Source organism: Doryrhamphus excisus, chromosome 5 (assembly GCF_030265055.1).
Source record: "Doryrhamphus excisus isolate RoL2022-K1 chromosome 5, RoL_Dexc_1.0, whole genome shotgun sequence".
Taxonomy (NCBI): domain Eukaryota; kingdom Metazoa; phylum Chordata; class Actinopteri; order Syngnathiformes; family Syngnathidae; genus Doryrhamphus; species Doryrhamphus excisus.
This window is the reverse complement of record NC_080470.1, coordinates 26,487,291-26,510,394: the sequence shown is the minus strand read 5'-3', so window position 1 is coordinate 26,510,394 and position 23,104 is coordinate 26,487,291. Positions and strand designations below refer to the sequence as shown.

Here is a 23,104-nt window from a genome sequence, read left to right as displayed (position 1 = left end):
ATTATTTATTACATTCTACTTATAGAACTTGTTTTATGTTTTTTTATATTCTAATAGATATTGTCCGAATTTTGCGGTATTTTCCCTTCAAAAGCCGTTATCATAAAAAAAAAGGCTGTCATCACGAATGACAGGTCGCTATCAATGAATAAAAGCCCGCAATCAATGAATATCCCGATATTTATTGAAAAATCTAATATTTCATTCAATTCATTTTAAGAATTAACGAATCGTTTGATATCTTTTTTAAGGAAACGTGTCTATCAAAATGATACATTATTTTCACAAATACTTTTATTTTTCTTAAGGTTATGGATACTTTCTCAAAATTAAATTAAGTATTTATAAAATCAGTTAAATTTTACAGAACCCTCAAAAAATGTTATCCGCAGTTTGTGGCTGTTTTTTCACCGCCTTGAAAAAGACCATCTCAGATTTGTATTTCAACCAACAGTATATGACAAAAGAAGAGGCGATGCAGATATTATCAATTGATGATTTGCAAATGAGAGAAAAACGATTCGTTGAACTGTATGACAGGAACAAGAATCAGTCAAGCTATCTGTTAAAAATTATTAGCAATGCCAATCAATTTTTAACTGAAAATATCAATTGATTGTAAAAATAAAATTCGAATCCGATTCTAAAAAGATAAAATTCCTCTTTTTTTTCAATTAACAATTTTTTTCATTTTCAAAATGATATAATTTTTTCACCCTTCATTTTCTAATTCTCAAACAATTGTCTGTATCAGACCGGTCAAAAAAAACAGTTTTTTCAGGTTTTCATAAATATTCTTTATCATTTGAAAGAAAATATTCTCATTTATTAAATAAAAATAACAGCTTATTTTTCTATCAATGGCATTATTACCTGAACTGACAGGCCTTGTGACACTCTCCGAAAAGGGTCTCTCACTTGGTTTGAAAGAAGATATTATTTTAGATTCAGCAAAACTATACAAGATAAAACATGATATTCTTGTTATTGGCACTGATACGAACCTGATGGTTTATAAAATGGATTTTAAAAATAATTATAAAACTGAAATGATCTATCAGAAGGAATATGGCAGAATAAGACAAATTGAAATAGAGAAAAATACGGATGGAATTCTTATTGGCTGTCTGCTACATACAAAGGAAATGAAATTGTTGAATATTACGAATATCACAAATGAATGTAAGGTGGTGACAGTGGGCACATTTGAGAATGTTACATCCATCGGTCTGATCAACAAACTGTTGTTTGTACAATATGGCCGTGAACTAGTTGTTTCACATATTTTAAGTGGTGAACTAATGGAAAGATTGAAGGTACAGGGTGTTAATGAGTATTTTATTGGAAATGGTGTGTTTATACTGTGGACAGGTCAGATTGTAACAATTTATAGGGATCATATGGCTGTGCAATCCGTATCAAATATAAATAAGGTAGTTGAACAGCTTATGACATTTACATTTGCACAGATAGACTCATTAGAGGTGAAAATCAGTCCAAAAGGTAATTTTGTATTGATTTGTTCGACAAGCACTGCTAGTGGTTCGTATTTTGGTTTAAAAGAATTATATTTGTTTAATTTATTAGAGAAAAGTACGAAAAGGGTGCAATTACAAAATATAAATTATTTCGATTTTGTTAAAGGTGGTTATACTGTTTCTTATGGTGTGCAACCTGCGAAAGCAGCAATTTTTCATTATTCTCGTGAAACTAAGAAATTGTTTAAAGAAGGACCAAGAAATAGGATATATCTGAATAATGAAGGTAATTTCGTTTGTTTTGCAGGGTTTGATAATTTGAATGGAATGATAGAGATATTTAATGTTAAAAGTGGTAAAATGGTGGCATCTTCAAGGATGCTTGGTGCATTTCGTGTGATTTGGTCACCTTGCAGCAGATTTTTTGCGGTTGCAATTACAAATGCTTTAAAAGTGGAAAATAAAATAGTTGTTTATGACTATTTCGGTCAAGAAATACAGCGAAAAGATTATCAGAACCTGGTTGATTGTGAATGGATTGGTTCGACCTGTCCATTCAAAGAATTAACTCCACCAAAAGAACCGATTTTTCATAAGGAGGAAAAAGCTTATGTACCACCTAGTTTTGGGACATTGAAAAGAAAGAGTGGTAAAAAAAACTAAATTTAGATTGTTGCTGCTCTAAATTTCGATTTTTTCATTTGAAATTCATTTTTCCTTTTCTGTTTTATTGATAAAACATTTTTTCAAAAAAACTATAAGTTAAGTAAATACGAGATTTCTGAACAGTTATGACTGGTTCTAAAAGTTAAATTACTCATTTTTGAACATTTTGAAGAAAAATTTCATTTTCTAAAATAGAATTTGCCGATTCTCTTTTCAGATAAGTGATTCTTCTTTAAAAAACAACGATTTTTGATACCCTTAAATGAAACTTGAGGAATATCAAGATAGAGATTTCCATATCGTAAAAGAGAATCTTAAAATTTACGATCCGTATGTTATAAACATTGTGGAATCTTTATTGAAAGGAAGACATTTCGATAGATTGGAGGAGGTTGTTGGACCAGAAATAACGAGAATCGTAATTCAATCTATCTTGCAAACTCGTAATGTAAAATTTAGACTGAGTATCGGAAAACCTTTCAGCATAGATGGAACGAGTCCGTCTCAGCTCGATGATGCTTTTCAAGGACTGTGGAGTGGTGAAAGACCACCGGGCTGTCCACGTGGGCTGTCAGAACGATTTGAAGACGGCAAGGCTGTTTTTCATTTTGATGAAATGGCAGATTTTCAAAGAGCAAAAGATTCTGGAGAATTTGAACGATATGTTCAACTAAGGATGTCAGATGCAGATTTTTGTGATAAGGCTGAACAATCAAAACATGTGGATCATACAAGCAGAGGGGGAGTATTGTATAAAATGTCTGATGACAACTCGCCATTCACTGTAACTCAGCAACAAAGGAGAAACACTGATACATCTAATACAGAAATTCCGGCACAATCTGAAATCACAACACATACAGAAATCTCATCGCATTCAGAAGATATTACAAGAGAATCCAGAATCTGCTGAGACTGAATCAGAAGAGGCTCACGAACAGATAGTCAATTCGAAAGAAGAAATTCCTTACAATCCCTCTCATGGCAATTATGTTGAATCATCTGAACAGGAAAATGATGAAATAAGTGAAACAGTCGATTCTGATGATAGAACATACTATCACAATCTAGAGGCTGACGATGGCAATTTGTCTGGATTGACAGAAAGTGAACGTAAATTAGAAAAAATGCTGTCAAAAGAGACACTTTACACAGAAGAATCGATTTATGAGGTAGAACAAAAGGTAAACATCACACCTGAAGAATTTTCTTCTCAAACAAGTGTCAGATTGAAACACGCCACTGGCCAATACAGCAAAACAAATTTTTCAACATTATCAGAAAATCGTTCTGAAAACATTTTGGAAGATGAATCAGCTGAGGATCTTTTAGATGGAAATCTGCCGATTTACAAATATCAAAACGAAATCATTGAAAAAATTGCAGAAAATAAAATCACTATAATTGCAGGTGACACGGGTTGTGGTAAAACCACTCAGGTGCCACAAATGATCTATCCTTATTTTGAGAAAATAATCATTTCGTTGCCGAAGAAAGTTGCTGCTATAAGCATAGCTGAAAGAGTCGCCGAGGAACTTGAGGTGAAAGTCGGCGATCTCGTTGGTTATAAAGTTAGATGGGATGAAAAACAATCAAAAAATACTCGGATCTTGTTTGTAACAGATGGTATTCTCGCTTTAGAGTGTTTAAATGGTAATTTAAATAATTATGACCTGATTGTCATTGATGAATTCCATGAAAGAAAAATGGATTACGATTTTATAATTTCATACTATATCACAAAACAGCTCAATGAAAATCGTCACACAGATCAAAAATTGCTTTTAATGAGTGCAACTATCAATGTAGAAAAATACCAAAAATTATTTGATGCAGCTCTCATACAAATACCGATCAGAAAATTTACGAATAAAATTCACTACCTGAAAGAATCAAATTTCAATTATGAGAAGGAAATTATTGAAATCATCGTAAATATTTGTAGAAAATCTAATGAAGGAGATATTTTGGTGTTTTTGCCAGGTGTCAGAGAAATTGAGAAAATTGCCACACAGATTGAATATACGGTGACATCCTCAGTAGAAATAATCAAACTGGCCGGTTTTTATACATTGAGCAATCAAATGAAAGTTTTTGAAAAGATGGACAGAAGAAAAATTATTTTATCAACAAATATTGCAGAATCGAGTGTTACAGTGAATGATCTGGTTTATGTTATTGATTCTGGTCAAGTAAGGAGGTGTATAATTAGAGGAAAGGCTGAATCGTTAGAAACTGTCAAGATTTCTAAATCATCTGCAGATCAACGAGCAGGTCGTGTCGGACGAGTCTGTCCTGGAAATGTTTATAGAATGTATACAAAAAATGATTTCAATATATTTGAAGAGGATCTAGAACCAGATACTGTTTGTGGTGATATCACATCTCTAGTTCTTAAATTTTTACGTGCTGATTTGGATTTCACTTCTTCGATGAAATTGCTTGGTTATAAACAGATCAGATTTTATAAAGAGACATGTTTCAAATTGATGAGATTAGAATGTATCAATGATGAAGGAAAACTCACTGATATAGGAAAATTTGTCTCATTATTGCCAATGAAGGTTGAACTCTCAAAAACACTTGTACGATCGAAAGAACTGGGTGTTTTCAACGAAGTCGCAATAATTTGTGCATTTCTAGAGGTAGATCGAATCTTTTACGATGATTTTCGATACCGAAATGAGATACAAACTCTCTTAAAAGTAAAATCAGAGGGTCTTGGTGATCATATCAGTTACTTAAATATTATATTGAAGCGTGTCGAGCAAACTTTTCAGAGAAATATTGCAGTGATAATTATATCAAACATTCAGCTATGAAAGAAGTAAACATGGTGTTCAATCAAACCAGGAAATTGTTCCTGCAAGGCAATTTGAAGCCATTCAAGTTGAAGAACCTGAAAAAAAACACGAAGCATGAGCAAAATCATCCGCGCATTTTGTGATGGTTTCAGATTAAATCTTGCAAAGAAATGTGACAAATCCTACATCAGAGAAACCGATCGTCATATCAAAGTAAATATCTTTGGTGGTTCATCTTTACAAGATGCACAGCCAGAATTGATTGTTTTCAACAAACTATTGCATACCAGTCAATATTTGATGATTGAAGATTGTCTATTAATTCCATCAAAAGATTATCTTAAAAAAAGTTAATGAATAAAATTTCTTATTTGTTCCAGAATATTTGTTATTTGTCTGAGATGTTTTGTTCTTGTTTGTTATCGCATCGACATTTTTATAAAGAATAATTTTGGAGGCCTTCCAATGGCGGCACTCAGATATAAAAACATTCGTTTCATTTCAGATGAGGCTCATGAAGAGCGAAAAAAGGCACTTTTCAAGTATAAATATAACGGAGTTGATAAATCACTTGTTTTTAAATATATTATGAGCCATGTTTGGAATTTTTCTGTCAATCTTTTTCCGAGATGGCTTGCACCCATTTGTATAACATTGCTTGGATTGTTTTTTTATGGTGGGTTCTTTAAGTCTGAGTCTTTATTACGATTTTGAATGTCTTGGAAAAGCACCGTCATGGGTTTATTTTACTCATGCACTTTGTCTTTTTCTTTATATGCTGTGTGATGCTGTTGATGGCAAGCAAGCCAGACGAACAAACACGGGATCGCCACTTGGACAGCTTTTCGATCACGTCGTTGATTCCTTTGTTGCTTCAATGACGCCTATAATGTTAGCTAGCGCACTTGGCCTAGGCATTTCACTCGAAATGGTTCTTTTCATTGCCAATTTCAAATTCTGTGCATTTTTCGCAAATTTAGAGGAATTTTTTACACACTAATTCGTTTTAGGAACAATCAATGGACCAACAGGGGGTATTTTATCAGGTATTGCTATTTTCTTATTGGCAGGTTTTCTTGGCCCAGATTTTTTCAGTTTCCTTTTGAGAAACGATTTGCATCCAGTTTTGACCAATTTGGCAATTTTTGGTCTTTTTATGGCAGCTCTCGTTGCGATTTTGACGACATTCACAGTTTTAAAAGATCCAAAGGTAAGTGAAAGATCTCAGGTCATCTTCCATGCACTCACACCAATAACATTCTATATAACATTTTTCATGTTAACAAAACAACTCAATCAACCTTGGAAGTTCTACGTTTTACTTCTTTGTGAAATGTCGAACTTCTCAATTTTGATCATTGAAATGATATATACCAGTTTTGCTCATTTAGAAATACCTGCTTATTCACCAACGACCATAGGTTTTATCCTAATGCTTCTTTTTACCTATCACGATAAACAATTGTATGTTTTGACTGGTTTGAGTGTTTTTTCTCTTTTTATTGTGGTCTATGCCGTTTTCAAAGAGATTTCTGAAATTCTTGGAATTTCAATTTTTACTATTCCGGTTGTTGAATTAAAAGAAAACGAAAAGAAAGATTAAATTGAGTTTCTTTTTCTAAAAATGTTTAAATGATATTCTATAATTTATTGTTTTATATTGAGTCTTTCTATGAATGTGTGGAAAATTTATAACCGCAATCACACGTATAAAAAATTGTTTGTCCTTCATCAGCGCTTCGCAATTGAACGGCTTTGTAATACATTTCCTCACTACCACATTTCGGACACGTTTCAGAAATTTTAGCTCCTTTGTCATCATTTTTAGACTTTTTATGTATAGAATAATATTTCTCACTTATTATAGGTTTTCTAATTGGTTTTTCTTTACAGATTCTACAAGTTGAATTATTTGGCAGATATGGTCCACATTCACAGAACATTTTTAGGGTGATACGATGATGGAAATTTCATTTTTTTTTTAAATATTGAAAATTAGCATATAGGCTCGTTTTTTATATAATTCGACATCTGTTGTCAAATGTGATCTCAAGGTATTCTCGATTAATTTGACGGTGTTTTATGATATTGAATCAGGAAATCTAATTTTTTCCAGATCCTCTTTCTTTGGTCTAAAATAATTTAGATGTCAAATAAAACCCTTGAAAGAATCTTAAACATGAAATTCGCCATTCCAGACGTAACATTCCTGATAAATAAGAAAGTAAAAGTTATAATAACAAAGAAAAGATATTTTATAGGCATCCTAAAATCGACAGATGCATTTTTTAATATGAATTTAATCGATGTGACTGATGAAGAGAATCAAAAATTTCCGGTGGTTGTCTTAAGAGGACAGGCCATTGAGAATATTTACGCTTTCAAATAATTTATTCTTTCAAATAAATGGTTTATTTTTGTGTACATAAGCAAGGATGTGCGTAAATGAACACTCATTTTTTAAATATACAGACAAATTGATTGTTCATTTACGGATATCCCTCAATGATCATTTGCTGTCTTTTTCTTTTTGTCAAATAAGCGTTTACAATCGATGAGCAATCACGGATGAAAAGTAAAATCAGAGCACTGAACATTGTAGAAACAACAGAAGTGTTTTTAAAAATGAGAAATGACACCAAGGCAGCAGAAAATGGTAACAAAAGTGCAAAGTACGATTTTTCTACTGTTGCTGGCAGTGTTCCTGGAAATATATCCATGTAAAACGATGATGTTGGAGAAAATTCATCCAAATCAGGTATGGTCCAGTCTTTTATCATTTTTAGGAATATTTCATAGACAAAAAATATTATCGGTGAGATTGTGAAGAGCCAATTGTCTCTCAGTGACTCAGAATTATCAAGATAAGTGAAAAAACTGATCAAAACATAAATTACACCAGAAAAATAAGGTTTTAAATGGATCAATGTGAGCGGTATTAGTGGAAAAAGGACCAAACTACTCATAATATAACTCAAATTAAGATCTGTCAAACTTATATGCTCACTAGATGAGAAAATCAAATTGCTAAGTACTTTGTCCTTTTTCGTGATCATAATAAGCAGAAATCCGTAAAAAAATAAAAAAATGTATGTTAAAAGCAGAGTGGTCATCACAAAAGAGGCCAAAAGAAACATTTTTATGAAATTTCTTACCACATCAAATATACGAAGAAAAGAATATTCTTTGATAACAATTTTATAAGGAGCTTGGCATCTTGTACATGCCAATTGTTTCAGTTTTGTCTTAATGATATACGATTTAAAACATTCTCTGTGAACATATTGCATGCTACCTTTGCATTTGCACGGACTAAACCATTTATCGTATAAATTATAAGTTTTTCCTTTGATAGGCCGTCTATGAATTGTTTTTTGATCGATTTCACCACTTTCAGAGGCAGATACCACAAATTCATCATTTTCTTGACAAAAAAAACAAATAATACTGTTGTCCATGGGTGGTGCGCATTTTTTCTATCAAAAAAGAGAAGATTTAAAATGACAGGACACTCAAAAATTTTACATTTGATCAGTTTGTATTATTTAAAAACAAAAAAATAAGTGTAAAATGATAGAATCGTAAAAAAATTGAGATGTTTATCGGAAAATTTTCTCATTTTTTTGATAAATTATCAATTAATAGAAAATAGTAATTTTTTTCATTTCAATTTGGTTAAAAGAATAACAACTCATTGAAATAGATTTAAATTGTTTTGACAGATTTTTTTGAAAAAAATTTTCAAGAACCTCATTCCTTCCAGCAAAAAAATCTCGATTAAAATCGTGCAGTTTAAATCCCGTTCGAATGTGATATGACAAAAAGGAAATGTGGGATAATTCAAATATTTTAGATCGCAAGATGCCCCAGAATGGACAAGAAATATTATGAGTTAAAAAAACGAGTAGGTTATCCATTTTTAGCAGATCCATCAGTAATTGGTAAAAATATAACTGAAGATATCAAAATAACTGAAAAAGAAAATCAATACACAAATCTGATGAAAGAATATTTGAAAAATGAAAATATTGATGAAAATGTCCTCTTACAAATTTATCAAAAAGCAGTGGTTGAAAAAGGAGAGGAATTTTTAGATTTAGATTCTATTGAAAAAGCTTTGGTCGATGCTGAGCCTGTTGAAGAGGGCCTCTTTGATGAAAAGGTGCCTGAAGAAAAAAAACACAAATGTTGAAATGGGCTTCAGATCAGCCGGAACAATTAAAAAAACACCAGAAAATGGACCAGAAAAGGTTAATTCACAACGAATGCCAAGAAAAGAAAAGCTCAAAGAAAATGATCAGGATGCACATCTTAAATCTCGTGTAGAATCTACAATTGTCAACATCTCAGAAGTAAATTGGTCAGATATTTCAGGTTTAGGACGGACAAAGGCTCTTATCCAAGAAATAGTCATATGGCCAATGCTACGACCAGATCTCTTCACAGGATTAAGATCGCCACCAAAAGGTATTTTACTTTTCGGACCGCCAGGCACGGGAAAAACGATGCTGGGAAAGTGTATTGCATCACAGATTGATTCAACATTTTTCTCGATTTCTGCCAGTTCTTTGACATCTAAATGGATGGGAGAAAGTGAGAAAACTGTAAAGTTTCTATTCGAAGTTGCACGAGAAAAAGCACCATCTGTCATTTTCATTGATGAAATCGACTCGTTGCTGTCGAAAAGGGCCGAAGGTGAATCCGAAGGTGGTAGAAAAATTAAGACAGAATTTTTGGTCCAGTTTGATGGTATTTTAAGTGGTCAACAGGAAAGTCAAAATGAAACTGCTGATAAAAATGCTGATCAAGGATCTCAAAAGAAGCCGAATAATAAGAGTGTTTTGGTCATCGGGGCAACAAATAGGCCACAAGAAATTGATGAAGCTGTTCGTAGAAGATTTGTCAAACGCGTTTATGTGCCTTTACCTGATCAAAGTGGAATAGAAGACCTTTTAAAGTCTTTATTATCGCAATATGATTGTGATGTTCAAAAAAACGAGTATAAAGAGTTGAGTGAAAAACTTATCGGATACTCAGGATCGGATATTTATAATTTGTGTAGAGAGGCCGTAATGGAGCCATTGAGAGAAATCGACATTTCCAAAGGGATGAGTGAGTTGAGACCGATAAAAAGCGATGATATAATCAAGGCAATGAATCAAATCAGAAAAAGTGTCTCAAAAGATGATCTCAAAGATTATGAAAGGTGGAATGATGAATATGGAAGTAAATGATGTATTTTTGACAATTTCGTCTCGTATTTTACTTGGTTTCAAAAAAAAAAACAAATTTTTCGACCCCTTGTCCTTGCGCAGTGTGAGACTTAGTTGAGTCGGATCTTTGCTAAAAGGAAGCTTTCACGGATCAACTACCATCTTTGATGGTTAATTTTTGGCAGAGCATCCTGCTCTATGAATAAAGTTTATTTTTCACACTTCTTTTACATTTTACTCACAATTGAAAAGTTGCAAAATTTTATAAGAAAATAAATGAATAAGTGAATTTTGCTTTCATTTTTCGTTGAGAAAATCATCATTCGAAGATGAATTCTGTAAAAAATTCATATCAACCTCAAAAATATCCATCTTGGCTGTAGAAGGTTTTGATTCTGAGAACAATCTATTTTTGTCAAAGAGATTCATATTTCTATCCAAGTAAATTCTGATTTTTCCAAGCTGAGCCGCATCATTTGACAGAAGCTTTTGATAAAATATTTCGTATTTCAGAAAGATTATTTGTGTTATTCTTTCTCAAATGTACAAATTTCTTGAATTTGTCCTTGAAAGATTGAGAAGAAGACAATTCATCCATGAAAAGTTTTTTATGTCTGAGCGCTCTTTCTATAAACTCGTCAAACATAAAATAGAAAGTAAAAAATGAAACAAAGCAATCAGGTGGTGTCATTTCGAATTTTTCAAGTGTATTTATTGTGCTGTTTAGATATTTTTTAATTCTATTTTGCTTCTCTTTGATGAGCCGAAGTAAATAATTGTCATCTAAATGTGAAAAATTCTCGATTTGTTCTGATTCGAAAATTTGAGACTCAATTTTAGAAAGAAGTTGTAAAATATCCTGTTGTATTGTAAAAACATTTAAAGAGTTTTTGAATGAAGATGAGGACCTCGTGCACATCATTTTTGTCATAAAAATGAAAAGTGTCAACAAATTACCAATCATTTTAAAGAATCGAAAAAAAAAGACTATGTTCTTGAGAAACAGTATTTCTAGATGGTGGATCGTTTTTTTCTCTTTTATAGATGATTTTCTGTTACGTCATCACCAAACTCTGATAAAACAATAAAAATCATGAAAAAACAATTTTAATAACGAAAAAGCACACATTTCCATATTTTTTTTTTAATTCAGTTGTTTCTACCTCAAATGCTGATAAATTTAAAAATTTTCAACGAATTATCAGAGGAAATCAACAATTTTGACACTTCAAGAAAAAATTTCTGAATAATCTACGGAAATATTATTTCTTTATCAATTTCAGACTTAAGATTTTTCTTCTTTTAAGCTTAAATGTCTTTAATGGCAATTAATCTTAATTTAACATTTAAAAATCTATCTAGTCCATCGTTCATTTTAAACCTAAACAGATTATCATAAGCACTGATGAAAAAAACGGCATTTTATTATCAATTCGTGTTCAAAACGCCCTTCATAGATGAAATTGAATTTTTATCACGAATTAGATTTGACAAAATCGACAGTTATTGAGATAAACCATCCAAAACCGAAGAAAAGGAAGCAACAAGATGATAATTATGATTTTGATGATAAACTTATTGAACATATGGATTATGAGGATGAGCTCGTACAGATTGAGTCAAATATTGAGAATTTCTTCGTTTATCAAGGAACACTTGAGGAACACAGCCAGCACGTCTTAAAAAAATACGAGCAACGACTCAAAAAACTTCCAAAACAGAAAGCAATCAAAATAAAGGACCATTCACAACAATTTGCAGAAAATTTCTCATTTAAAATGATAAGTCACTATAATGATACAAAAGCCTATTTAGAAAATGAAATTAGAGAATTTGGATGCTCTCAATTTAAACTTTTCAAAGATTTTGAAATCATACCTGAAAAAGAAATGAACCTAGCAAAATCTTCATTTTTGATAGAAAGTTTGATCATTTTGGAAGCACTTTTCACAAACAAGACATTTCGAGATATTGTTGCCGATCTCGTATTGTTGAAAGGCCTAATTTTAGTCCAATCTGATTTAGATACCATCATTTCTAGAAACAGAACAAGAATAAACAGAGATCAACAAGATATTGATCGATTAATCCAAGGAATAAGTGTAAGAGACGAGGAATCACATCTTATTTTTTCAAAGGAGCAGCTCGTTCGAATTGCTGAGCTGACAGATAAAAAGTTAAAAGCCGATTTTCTTCAAGTAATGGCCGGTAATAAAAAAAGAGAAACACAGCGTGTTTTAAGAAAAAATATTGTAAAAGAAGTGTTGCATCTTCTTAAATCAGATGATATTGACCATTTGAAAAAACAAATTGCTAAAATTGACCTGTTAAAACCACCGAAGAAACGGGAATGAATCTAATTTCATCAAGTTTGTGAATTGAAATGAAAACTTTCTGATTTTTGAATCAATTGTATATTTTTGCTTTTTCAATGAAAAGGATTCGAATTCTTTTTGGACAAAATTACACCCCCTGAAAATGAGCACGCCGTCTCCTAAGAAAAGCACATTCACACCAATTTTAACACTTGAGCCCATCAGAATAGAAAATTACTCATATTTTAACGCACAAATAAAAACATTGATCAATAAATACAGACATTCTACGAGGAACAGCAAATTCTTAGATGAAATATTCAAAGATGGTGAAATTGATCTTAAAAAGTGCATGTTAAGAGATAGGATAGAAAAAAAGGATAAAATTGATATAGAAAGTGTATTATCCGGATATTTTGAGGATAAAACGGTCGAGCACAATGAAAGATTTATACAAAAATGTAAAAAAATTGCTCAAGAGAAAATTGAAAACAAAAAAATGGTTGAGCAGACAGCTGAAAAGAAATTATCAATCAGATATAGAAAAATCTCATATAATGATATAAAATTTATAGAGAATTCTTTTTATGAGAAAAATCCACTCATTGAGTTCACAAATCCATTTCTGTTTATGATTTACAGATTTTTCAATACGAATCTTTCATTAAAATATGATATCAAAACAAGAGACAAACAATTTTTTATAACGAGCTCAGTTTTTTAGAAACAGAGTTTTATGAGTTTGTAAAGAAATCTGTGCCTTATAAAAGTAATATCGTTCAACAATATGTAGAACTGAAATATTCTAATAGCAATCTTTTCGTAGAATCTTTCAATGGCAGATTTTTGTTTGCTGAAATATTCATTCTCTTGAGATGTGGTAAAATCACGGAGACCATAGAATTGATCGCAGAATTTTCCGTATTTTTCGACTCAAATGCACCGGATCTCAAAAATTTAATAATTTCATTTTACAATGGTGAGAAAATTCCCTCAATCGAACACTCAAAATTGCTTAAAACAAAAAGTGACCGTTTCAAAATATTGATCTATCAAATATTGACAGAGAATCCCAAAATAACGGATGTGATGAGCACCTTCAATGATTTTTTATGGTTCAGAATGTTACATTGCAATAGTTTATCAGAATTATCCTCAAAAAAAGAGTTAAAAACCACATATGAATGTGAGATGGTAACTTTACTTTTCAGTAAAAAATACAAAAAAACTTTTGAGATTCTCTTAAAAAAAGATTTTCCTATAACAGAACTGTTTTTCACACTCAAAAAAATGTGTTTTTCATTGAAAATGTTAGAGCCGTTTGCTGAATTGGTCTTTTCTTTGATCGGACAGTTCTCTAAAATGGAAAATAAAATTTCGCTCATTAATTCACTTGTTCAAGAACAAAATTCCCCATCTCATGATGAAAACTTAGCAAAACACATTGCCTGTCTCATTGTAGAATCAGACAATCTTGAATTGGCCAATCTCAAAGGGGATATTTGTCCGATTGACCAGAATGTTGTGAAATATCTTGCAGAGATCCTTCACGAAAGAGGAGATCGTGAGAATCTCTTAAGATTGTATCATCTATTCGATGATAATTCAAAGATTTTAGAAATATTAAACGAGTACCTGACAGAACTGATACTAAAAGATAAAAAAGAAATCACAGAACATTTAGATGTTATAAATTATTTTCTTTCTTGCAGTAGCAGTAAAGAAAAGGAAAAAATGCTACTTTTAGTCGATTTGATAAATTTCAGTAATAACAGAGAAATTTCCACCTTAAAAAACTGTATTTTATTCAACAATCCAAATAAAGAGATTTTAACACAAATTAAACCGGTAATTTCCAAACTTTTACCAATTATAACACAGACAATCACAGAAATGGACGACCTGCCAATGGCACAGACATTTTCAAAACTGTGTAATTCTATAGGAATAGGTGAAAGGTGTAGGACTATGATGGGTGAGCAACTGATTATGATGCTATAAAATAAAAATTATATCAGAATTATATCAAAATTTCATGATTTATTTTTTAAAAATATTTTTTTGTAAAATATATTTCTTTACAGCTTCGTAAGTTCTAAAAATATTGAGTCTTTTCACTGTAAACCACTTTATTTCACTTTTTTATGATTTCTTTGTCATTTTTCAATCAAAATGTAAACGAATCAATTTATAACAAATTTACCTTAAAGATATGATTGAATTTAAATGAAAAAAATATAATAAACTGCTATTTCCCATAATAATTTTATCAATCCATCTTTCTGTCATTCTTTCAATAAAAGAGCCCATCTTTCTAAATTGAGCAGATTTGGTACCTGTTTTTTTACAAAGAGACTCGAACAATAAAAATACAAAAAAAATTGTGAATTGCCCAAACAAATCGTGTTTTAGAGAGGGAAACATCTTTTTACGAATCGATACTTTTGAGAGGCAATAACACTGTTTTACGTACAATTAACTGATTTTACACCGTATTAAGGAAAATAACACATACAAACAGTAAAATAAAAAAAAGGAATTAAACACTTGTTTGAACAGTTTAAAGCTTATTGAAAAGTTTAAATTAATTGAACAAATCATTTGAAAAATAAAATAATTCACAATTAAAAAAAAATAATTGTAATTTAGAATTCAAGAAAAAATAATTGTAAAGAAAAATGGCAGCAGTTCCTTCTTCAGACAGACTTTCCTCAACACGTGTAGAAAACTCACTTTATGCATTAACAAAGAAATTCTTCGAATTTCTCAAAGCAACTTATCCAAAACCAATAAACACAAACAATTTGGCATCTTTCCCTTGTGTCAGTAAAAGACGTGTTTATGATGTGACAAATATTTTAGGACTGGGTTATCTCAGAAAAAGGAGTGTCAACAGTATGGAATGGATTGGTGGGGATTTTAACCAGTTTATTGTAAATGAGCCTAATCAAAAAAATGATCAATTTCAACAAACTGTGACAGGTCAAAATAAAATCACTGATTACAGTGAAAGGTCTGTAAAGAAAATATGACAAACAATCAGTCATTTTTAAACAAAGAAAATGAGACATTTTTCAATTCCTCAAATCAAAAGGACGGACAGACAGACGAAGAGATGGAAATGTTAGAAAATATAGAATTAAACTTAGAAAGAGAAATAAATGAACTGAACGTGTCCGTTCAGAATATGTTACAAGAAGAATCTTCTATAACAAATGCTTTTGTAAATAATGAGGATCTTTTGAGTATCCCTAATTTATCAGACAAGCTCATTTTTGTTGTAAAAGCACCACCTGAGACATTTTTAGAAAATAAAGATACTTTAGAGGAATATGCCATTGAAATGAATGTAAATAATGATAAAATAGATGTTTTTTATATATCAGATGAGAAAGATGGGGTATAATGGATTGTGTAAAGAAATAAAAGAAAAATACTCATTATGAAAAATATTTTTTTTTAAATATTTTTAAATTTATTATTATGAAATACTTTGAATACTTGAATCTTTAGATGTAAGATTATTGAAATGTGTATTTGATCAAATTTTCTAAGTCTCAGTGTAATTTTCGATCAGATTTTAAATTTTAGTGTGAAAATCAGAAAATGTTTCTGTCCAGTCCGACTTACCACAAACGGCAACTTTTATACTTTTTATAAATAAGGGGGGATGCCTTAAAAGTTTAATAAATTATTTTTTTATCCTAAAAAATTGTTCAAAGGAGGATTTAAGAAAACAAATCGGTTGAGAAATTTAAAATGGCGAGTGATCTGAACGGAAAAGCAGATTGTGTAAAAAATGATAAAAATGGCTCCAATCAGAAGAACAAACCGTTGAAAGATGAGAAAGAGGAAAAATATGAGAAAAGAGATTTTGTAACTGATCACAATCCGATTTTTCCTTATTTCGATAGTGAGCCGGTTATAAAAATTAAAATCGTTAGAAAAAGAGAGAATGAAAAATAAAATATTTTCTATTTTATTTACTTTTTATTCAATAAATTGAATTGAATCAAAATTTCTCAATTGTCACATCGTTGCCATCGATTTTTAATTTTTTTCTTTTATCAATAAAATCAAATGTGTCATTCATTTGAATGAAAAAATCATTTAAGATTTCTGATATTTTTGTAGGTTTCGTTTCTATTTGATAAGGATGTTCTGAAGGGATTCTTTCTAGAAAGAAAGTGTCCTCTAAAATTGTTAGATTTGCCGTGTTGAGGATGTAAGTGTGTGGATATCTCTTTTTTGAAAGATCAACGGTGTTATTTTCTTGTAAAATACCTTGTTTTTGATAAAACAGTGATTTTGGGTTCAAAAAATTTATAGCAGATTTTAAATCAAAATAAAGATCCAATTTGATTGTGTAATCCGTTTGAAAGGATTCATCATTCAGATTTATAACAATATGCTCCATTGAAATTGCTCTTTTATCAAATTTACCTTTTGAAAGAGATTTCCTAAGAAATTTGTCACGTTCTTTCTCTTCCAAGAAATTACATGCACGAATTGCTATCTCTGTTGAGAAATTTGGATCGTAGATGTTTCTTTCTAAAATTTCCATGTTCTGTTTGTTATTTGTGGCTGTGTCGCTCAAATCATCGTTCTTTGTTTCATCGTTTTCTAATACAAAGGATGATGGTAAAATAGAAAGAGAAGCATCTTCGATTGTATGATCGTTATTTTCTCGGTCTAAAAATTGCGCAAATGCCTCTTTATAGTAAAATGTGGTGTCTCTTGTGTTTAGGACCAATTTATATTCATCTATAGAGCAGAAAATGATAGAATTGGGCTGTATATTCTCTAGATCAACCAAAGAATTCGAAAAAATGATATTTTTATTATCTTTCGGCACCATATCATGAATGTCCGTTCTAAATTTATCAGGTAGCCATTTGCCAAAAGAATTTAATAAATTTATATATTTTTCAGCATTTTCTGAACAAATATAAAATATTTGAAAATTCTGTCTGGTTATCGCTAAACTATGTAACAATATCTCATAGGTAATAATTTTACAACAGGTTTGTTCAGAAACTCTTCAAAATGCTCAAGACCTCGTTTTTTAGCTCTGTCTTCGTTTTGTTTGAGTAATATTTCCTCTTTGTCAGCTTGTGATTCTGAAAAATGTTCAGGTAAAATATTTATATTTTGCTCATGATTCTGTGTTGCTATTTTAAAATTTGTATTTTCAAGAAAATCTGACATGTTTTCTGGCAACAGATGGCTGTTTATAACAAGAATATCGACATTTTCTTTTTTAGCTGTGAAGCTTATCCTATTTTTATCACTGAAAGTGGAAATATAACAGATTTTCTTTTGATTATAATATAAAATATAATTGCACCAACCAATAAAGGTGTTTGATGATTCAACACGGAAGGACAAGCGTTGAAAATGGAATTCTTCTCCATATGAAACAAAAATAATTTTAGATTTTGTTTTTTCAATATCAGCATCGAAGATGCTTTTATAATTTACTGATGGCATTTCTTCATAGTCCACAAGGTAAGATTGTAACTCTTTTAATCTTAGAACTAACAGTTCAAATAACGGACGAGTTATATAAATCTGTACATTGTGTTCTATGAAGAAGATGCCAAGAGAATTTTCGGATGATACCAAAATTTTTGAGGCAATTTTCTCTAATGGTTTTACCATTATAGGATTGTTGCCCATTTTGTATTTAAAATCTGCAATATCTGCAGGACAATCAAATTGAATGTCTTTTCTTTCAAAAAAGCAACTGATTGCACAGTTTTTAATCAATTTTTGTATTTTGAACATGTAAGGGCAATAAATTTTAACTGTTTTTCAATTATTTGCTTCAAAAAAACTCTTTGTTTTTGGAAATATAGTCGATCAAGACAATTTATTCACATTTTTGATCATTATTTGATAGATCTATAGAGATTGAAACATTATTTCTCAGGAACTCTTACTTGTGGTTGCAATCCGAGCAGCTCATTCTTTTCAAAATTATCACTGAAACCAGCCACCAAATGATTGCCACATTCTCTTATGATTGAAACCGGGATGTCACAGTGGATGATCTCTCGTATTTTCCTTCTTTGATTATAATCAGTTTCTATAATTCTGCCATCACTGCCACCAGAGATCAGTGTATCACCCATAATCATAGAAGTAACAGGATAAAATGTCTTTCGATCGTATGTCTCTATGGTATGACCATAAAATGTGTAGGAATTTTCATGATTCTCCGTTAAGGGATCAAAGTCTAATTTTATTTTACCTCTTGTTGTTCCAATCGCTGCACATTTTCCTAAAGCGACTGAAGTGACGGGACATTTCATATTTTTGTAAACTATCTGATTTGGTTTTCTAAGATCCATTGCAAAATAAACTGAAGAATCACAACCTGCTAATAAAATGTGATTGTTTAGGTCCATTGCATACGTATATTTTATTCTTCAAATCTATTGTATGTGCTATTTGACCAGATTGTATTATTTGCAAGTTTTTGTTCCAACCACCTGCTATGATGGCATTTTGATACGAACAAAGTCCTTGTATGCCACCACATGCTGTTTTTCAATAATTTTGACCAATTTTAAGACCACCCTCTATATCAGAAAATATTATTTCATCATTCAAAATACAAATTTTTGTAACTGGTAGATTGTGCTCAATTTTTGACTTCATTTCTGTGTTATTGTAAACAGCAATAGATTTATCGAATGAGCTTACAAATATTTGCGTTCTGAAGACTTGTATGTCTGTAATCGTATCAGTTACAGAATTCTGTAAAAGCATCAGTTTTTAGCAGGGCAATTTAATCTAATTTTTATGAAAGTTTTTCGTGAAAACGATCTCAAACACAAAATAATACTAATTTGAACAAAATATACTCTAGAAATCTATATTTATTACTTTTAAAACAATTTTGTAAATCAAACAAGCACAATTTTTCCCTCTTCGAGCAGATCTTCAATTTCGCTGAATCTCACAATAAAAAAATCACCGACAGAAATATCAACAGAGTTTTCTTCAATCATAACATTTCCTATATTTTGACGTGCTATGAAAGCAACATATTCGTGACTTTTTCTTTGCTCGCCTTTCTCTACATACAGATCAGTTTCCTTATAGTAATTAACGAATTTTTCATAGAAAATTGCTTCGTTAGTCGACATTAAACTCGTATCGAGGTAAAAATCGTCCATAATTTTCTCCAGCCGTATTTTCAAATAATCAACATAGAAATAGTTTAAATTCTCTAATTCCTGCTCATAGATTATTTTATATTGTTTGACATCTTTAACCTCTGGAATGTAGCTTTTTTGTGTTTCTATTTCGTATTTTAACCGTTCGAATATTTCTGACTGGAAAGGCAACAATTTTTTGGTGTTTTTTTCATTTTGATAGGCATCAAATAGTTGCCTGTGAAAAAAATGCATTCAAGGGTGGTAAGATGGTTCTTTTGAGAAAATGCCTTTTCATCAAAAAGGTATCTTTAATTGAAAAAAGACTTACGAGACAAAATCGATATATGGCTGCTATTTCCAATCAAAAGGACTGACAGTCTTAAAAATGTAATAATTTTGCAGAAGAAACACTGTTTCAAATACAATCGAGATTTTATTCAGATTATTTTATCTTTTTATGATCGAAATAATCATTTTCATCATCGTAAATCGTTTTTGGCACGAAGCATCTGGTCAAATACACATTTTCACAGTTTTTAATGTTTTTGGCGCAACAAACGTAATTAGATATTTAACCTTCAAATTTTCTGCAGATGGCATATCAATCGAAATAATATTATCATGTTTTTCGAATGAAAGAACCATTTCGTCATATGGTGCTTTTAATGGCATGCGACCTGAAAATCCGAAAACTGCGTCAATTACGAAATCAAAATTTTCATAATTGATATTTTCTGCTATTTTTACACCACAATATACTGCAAAATTCAACAAATTCTCATGCTTTATTTTATTATGTATTATTGAAACCGAATGACCTGCCATTTGTAGGTATCGTGCAATAACAAGACCATCAGATCCGTTATTGCCAGGCCCAATAACCACCAACACATTCGATTGTTGTTTAATGATTTGTTTAGAAATCAGATCAAATGCAAAGAAACCTGCAATTTCAATCAAAGAATCAATCGACGCACCGGATTCCACAAGCGCTTTGTCAATTTCTTTCGCTTCTTCAGTCGAAATCAGTTTAACCATTTTCAGGGTTACGTGCTGGTACAAAGATAGATATAGGTATTGATGAATTTCATTTCTGTGAATTGAACCATTCGAGAAAATATGTTCAAAAGCATGATATACATCTCAACTTTTTGAAAAACATATAAAACAATTTATTCTTGTAACTTGTTTAAACAAGATTTTCTGCCATTCGAACAAGTTCTTCAACACATTTATAATTCATATTACGTCGATCCATTTCATTCTTGATATTCATTACATGTAGAAAGGCCGTATTTATGTCTAATCTTAAAATGTGAATTTTCAATTCATTTATAAAATGAATGACAAAATCAGAATCATAACAGTTTCTTCTTTTGAATCCCTGAATGTTCAATGACAAATCTACTTTTGGCCTCAGCTCTGCATCGAATACAAAAGCTGAGATTTCGAGCTCTTTTAATCTATCATTGAGTTGATCGAGTATTTTCTGGTATTCTAAAACTTTATTAAGCAGACCTTTTGGATTTTGCAAGTAAATATCAAAGTTTTTTGTTATTTTTTCAAGAAAAAGTAGATTTATGTCAACATTTAGATCAGTAAATGTATAAAATATGATGACATCATCTAAGAACCCTTTTATATCCCAGATGCTCTTTTTACTCAGCATTTGAGAAATTCTCGTATCAGATTGATCAGTAAGTATAAGAACACTCTGTAAATAGAGTTTTTTGATATATTCATAAAAAAATTCGTCGAAATATTTCATTTCTCTCATTTTGAGTAGAATTTTCTCAATTTGCTTGCAATCATTTAAATTTTGCTTATGAAGAAATTTTAAATATGAAATTTCAAAATCATCTCGAAATTTGTATGTGCTGAACAAAAATTTTCTTTTTTTATTTACTTGCTCGTTGAAAACATGTGAATATGCTTCAATGAACTCGATGGGCGATTCAAATTTTGTTTGTATCGATGATTGTGTATATTTTTCATCAGGTTTTGTGCTGTCTTTCTTTTTTTGCTCGTCTATTTCCACATCTTCTGACTCTTTTTTCTCTGTTTCGCAATGTGAATTTTCTCTTATGTCCTTTACAGATCCTTTTGCACAGATTTCTACAGTTTTATCTTGAGTTTTGTCAATTTCTATATTGTTGAGAAACCTCGATGGACTCTTAAACAATGAAAGTTCTGACTCTTGTTTGTTGATGCATTTAACAAAATCATCCATTTCAGGTATACTTGTAACAATTTCATAACTATTGATATCATTTTCAGTGGTGCAATTTGGTTGATTTTTCTTGGATTCCTTTAAATCAGACAGGGTATTTCTCAACGGTTGTACGTCAGGAATGGGTATAGTTTTATTTGATGATTTATTTTTCGGATTTTCTCCAACCGTTTCTTCATCTTCTTTTGAAGTGTTTTGATCCAGAGTCATGGGTGCCAAATTTTGTGCTTCTAAATGTTATAACACAAATTAGCATTATTAAGACTTTTGAAAAAACATTTCGTATATAAAAAAGCTGGAAAGCCATGAGCCCCTAAAATGCCGTTTATTCTGAATCGTAAACAGGCACAAAATAATTTTGAAAAGGGGCTTTTCTTCAAAAATGGTGAAAGAACACTCTTTCTAACGATAAACAACACGATTTTAAACATTTATGATCCAGTGAATCATATTTTAAAGAAAAATTTCTTCAGACCAATTATCCAAATTCTACCATTGAAGAACAGACTCATCATTTGTTTTGAAGGCGGTGACATTTCCGTAGTTGTGCTGTCAGAAAATCTCAATTTTTCATTATATGGTCTTGTTTTCGACGATGAAACGCATTTGTGCACTTTCATAAGAGAAATTTCAGATGATAGTTTTTTGATCTATTATGGTCCTTTTAAATTCAAAATTGTGCATCTGAATCAAGATGAAAATTTTTCAGATCCTTTGCTGAGTAATATTTCTGAATTTTCGAACGATAAAAAAGAACAAAAAGCGACATCTATTGAACCATTTCATTCAAATGACACCACTTTAACAGCTCAGAATTGTCAAGTAGATTTTTTCACGGAATTGAACTTGATTGATTCATTCCTAAAAATTAAAACTGGCATGTTTACATTTAGTTCTATATCCGAAGAAATGAACAATATTTCTGATTTGATCGTGTATAAAAATCTTTTGTACGTACTGTTTTGTCCAGACCACATTCAAATGAAGATATTTTTCATCAATCTGACAAATCATCAAATTGTGAAAGAATATTGTGATGTTCAAGGTGAGAGGCTTATTCAATATGAAAGATATGTTGTGTCTGTTGGAAAAATGATACATTTTTTCTTTTATCAAGATCGAATTTTCAGTAGATTTATCAATCTCGGATATCAGTTCCTGAATCATCTGATTTTGAACAATAATTTGACACTTTTCACTGAAAAGTCCATTTGTAATGTAGAAATATTGAT

At 30.8% G+C, this 23,104-nt stretch overlaps 1 protein-coding gene across 1 annotated transcript; it reads left to right on the top strand.

The window, feature by feature from the left end:
- The first annotated feature begins 2,632 nt into the window (after positions 1–2,632).
- Positions 2,633–21,774, top strand: LOC131129478 (fidgetin-like protein 1). The gene is made up of 6 exons (XM_058073096.1): positions 2,633–2,734; positions 3,008–3,257; positions 9,275–9,709; positions 9,758–10,060; positions 13,939–14,040; positions 21,740–21,774. Exons 1-6 carry the CDS (start codon positions 2,633–2,635, stop codon positions 21,772–21,774), a joined length of 1,227 nt encoding a protein of 408 aa, XP_057929079.1.
- The last annotated feature ends 1,330 nt before the right edge of the window (positions 21,775–23,104 follow it).

What these genes read in the sequence shown, in the direction of transcription:
- LOC131129478 (XM_058073096.1), top strand. Translation starts at nt 2,633, where the DNA reads ATGGAACGAGTCCGTCTCAGCTCGATGATGCTTTTCAAGGACTGTGGA. An exon ending in GTCAGAACGATTTGAAGACG is followed by an intron (nt 2,735 to 3,007) that starts GCAAGGCTGTTT and finishes CAACACATACAG; the next exon opens with AAATCTCATCGCATTCAGAA. An exon ending in GTTTGATGGTATTTTAAGTG is followed by an intron (nt 9,710 to 9,757) that starts GTCAACAGGAAA and finishes ATGCTGATCAAG; the next exon opens with GATCTCAAAAGAAGCCGAAT.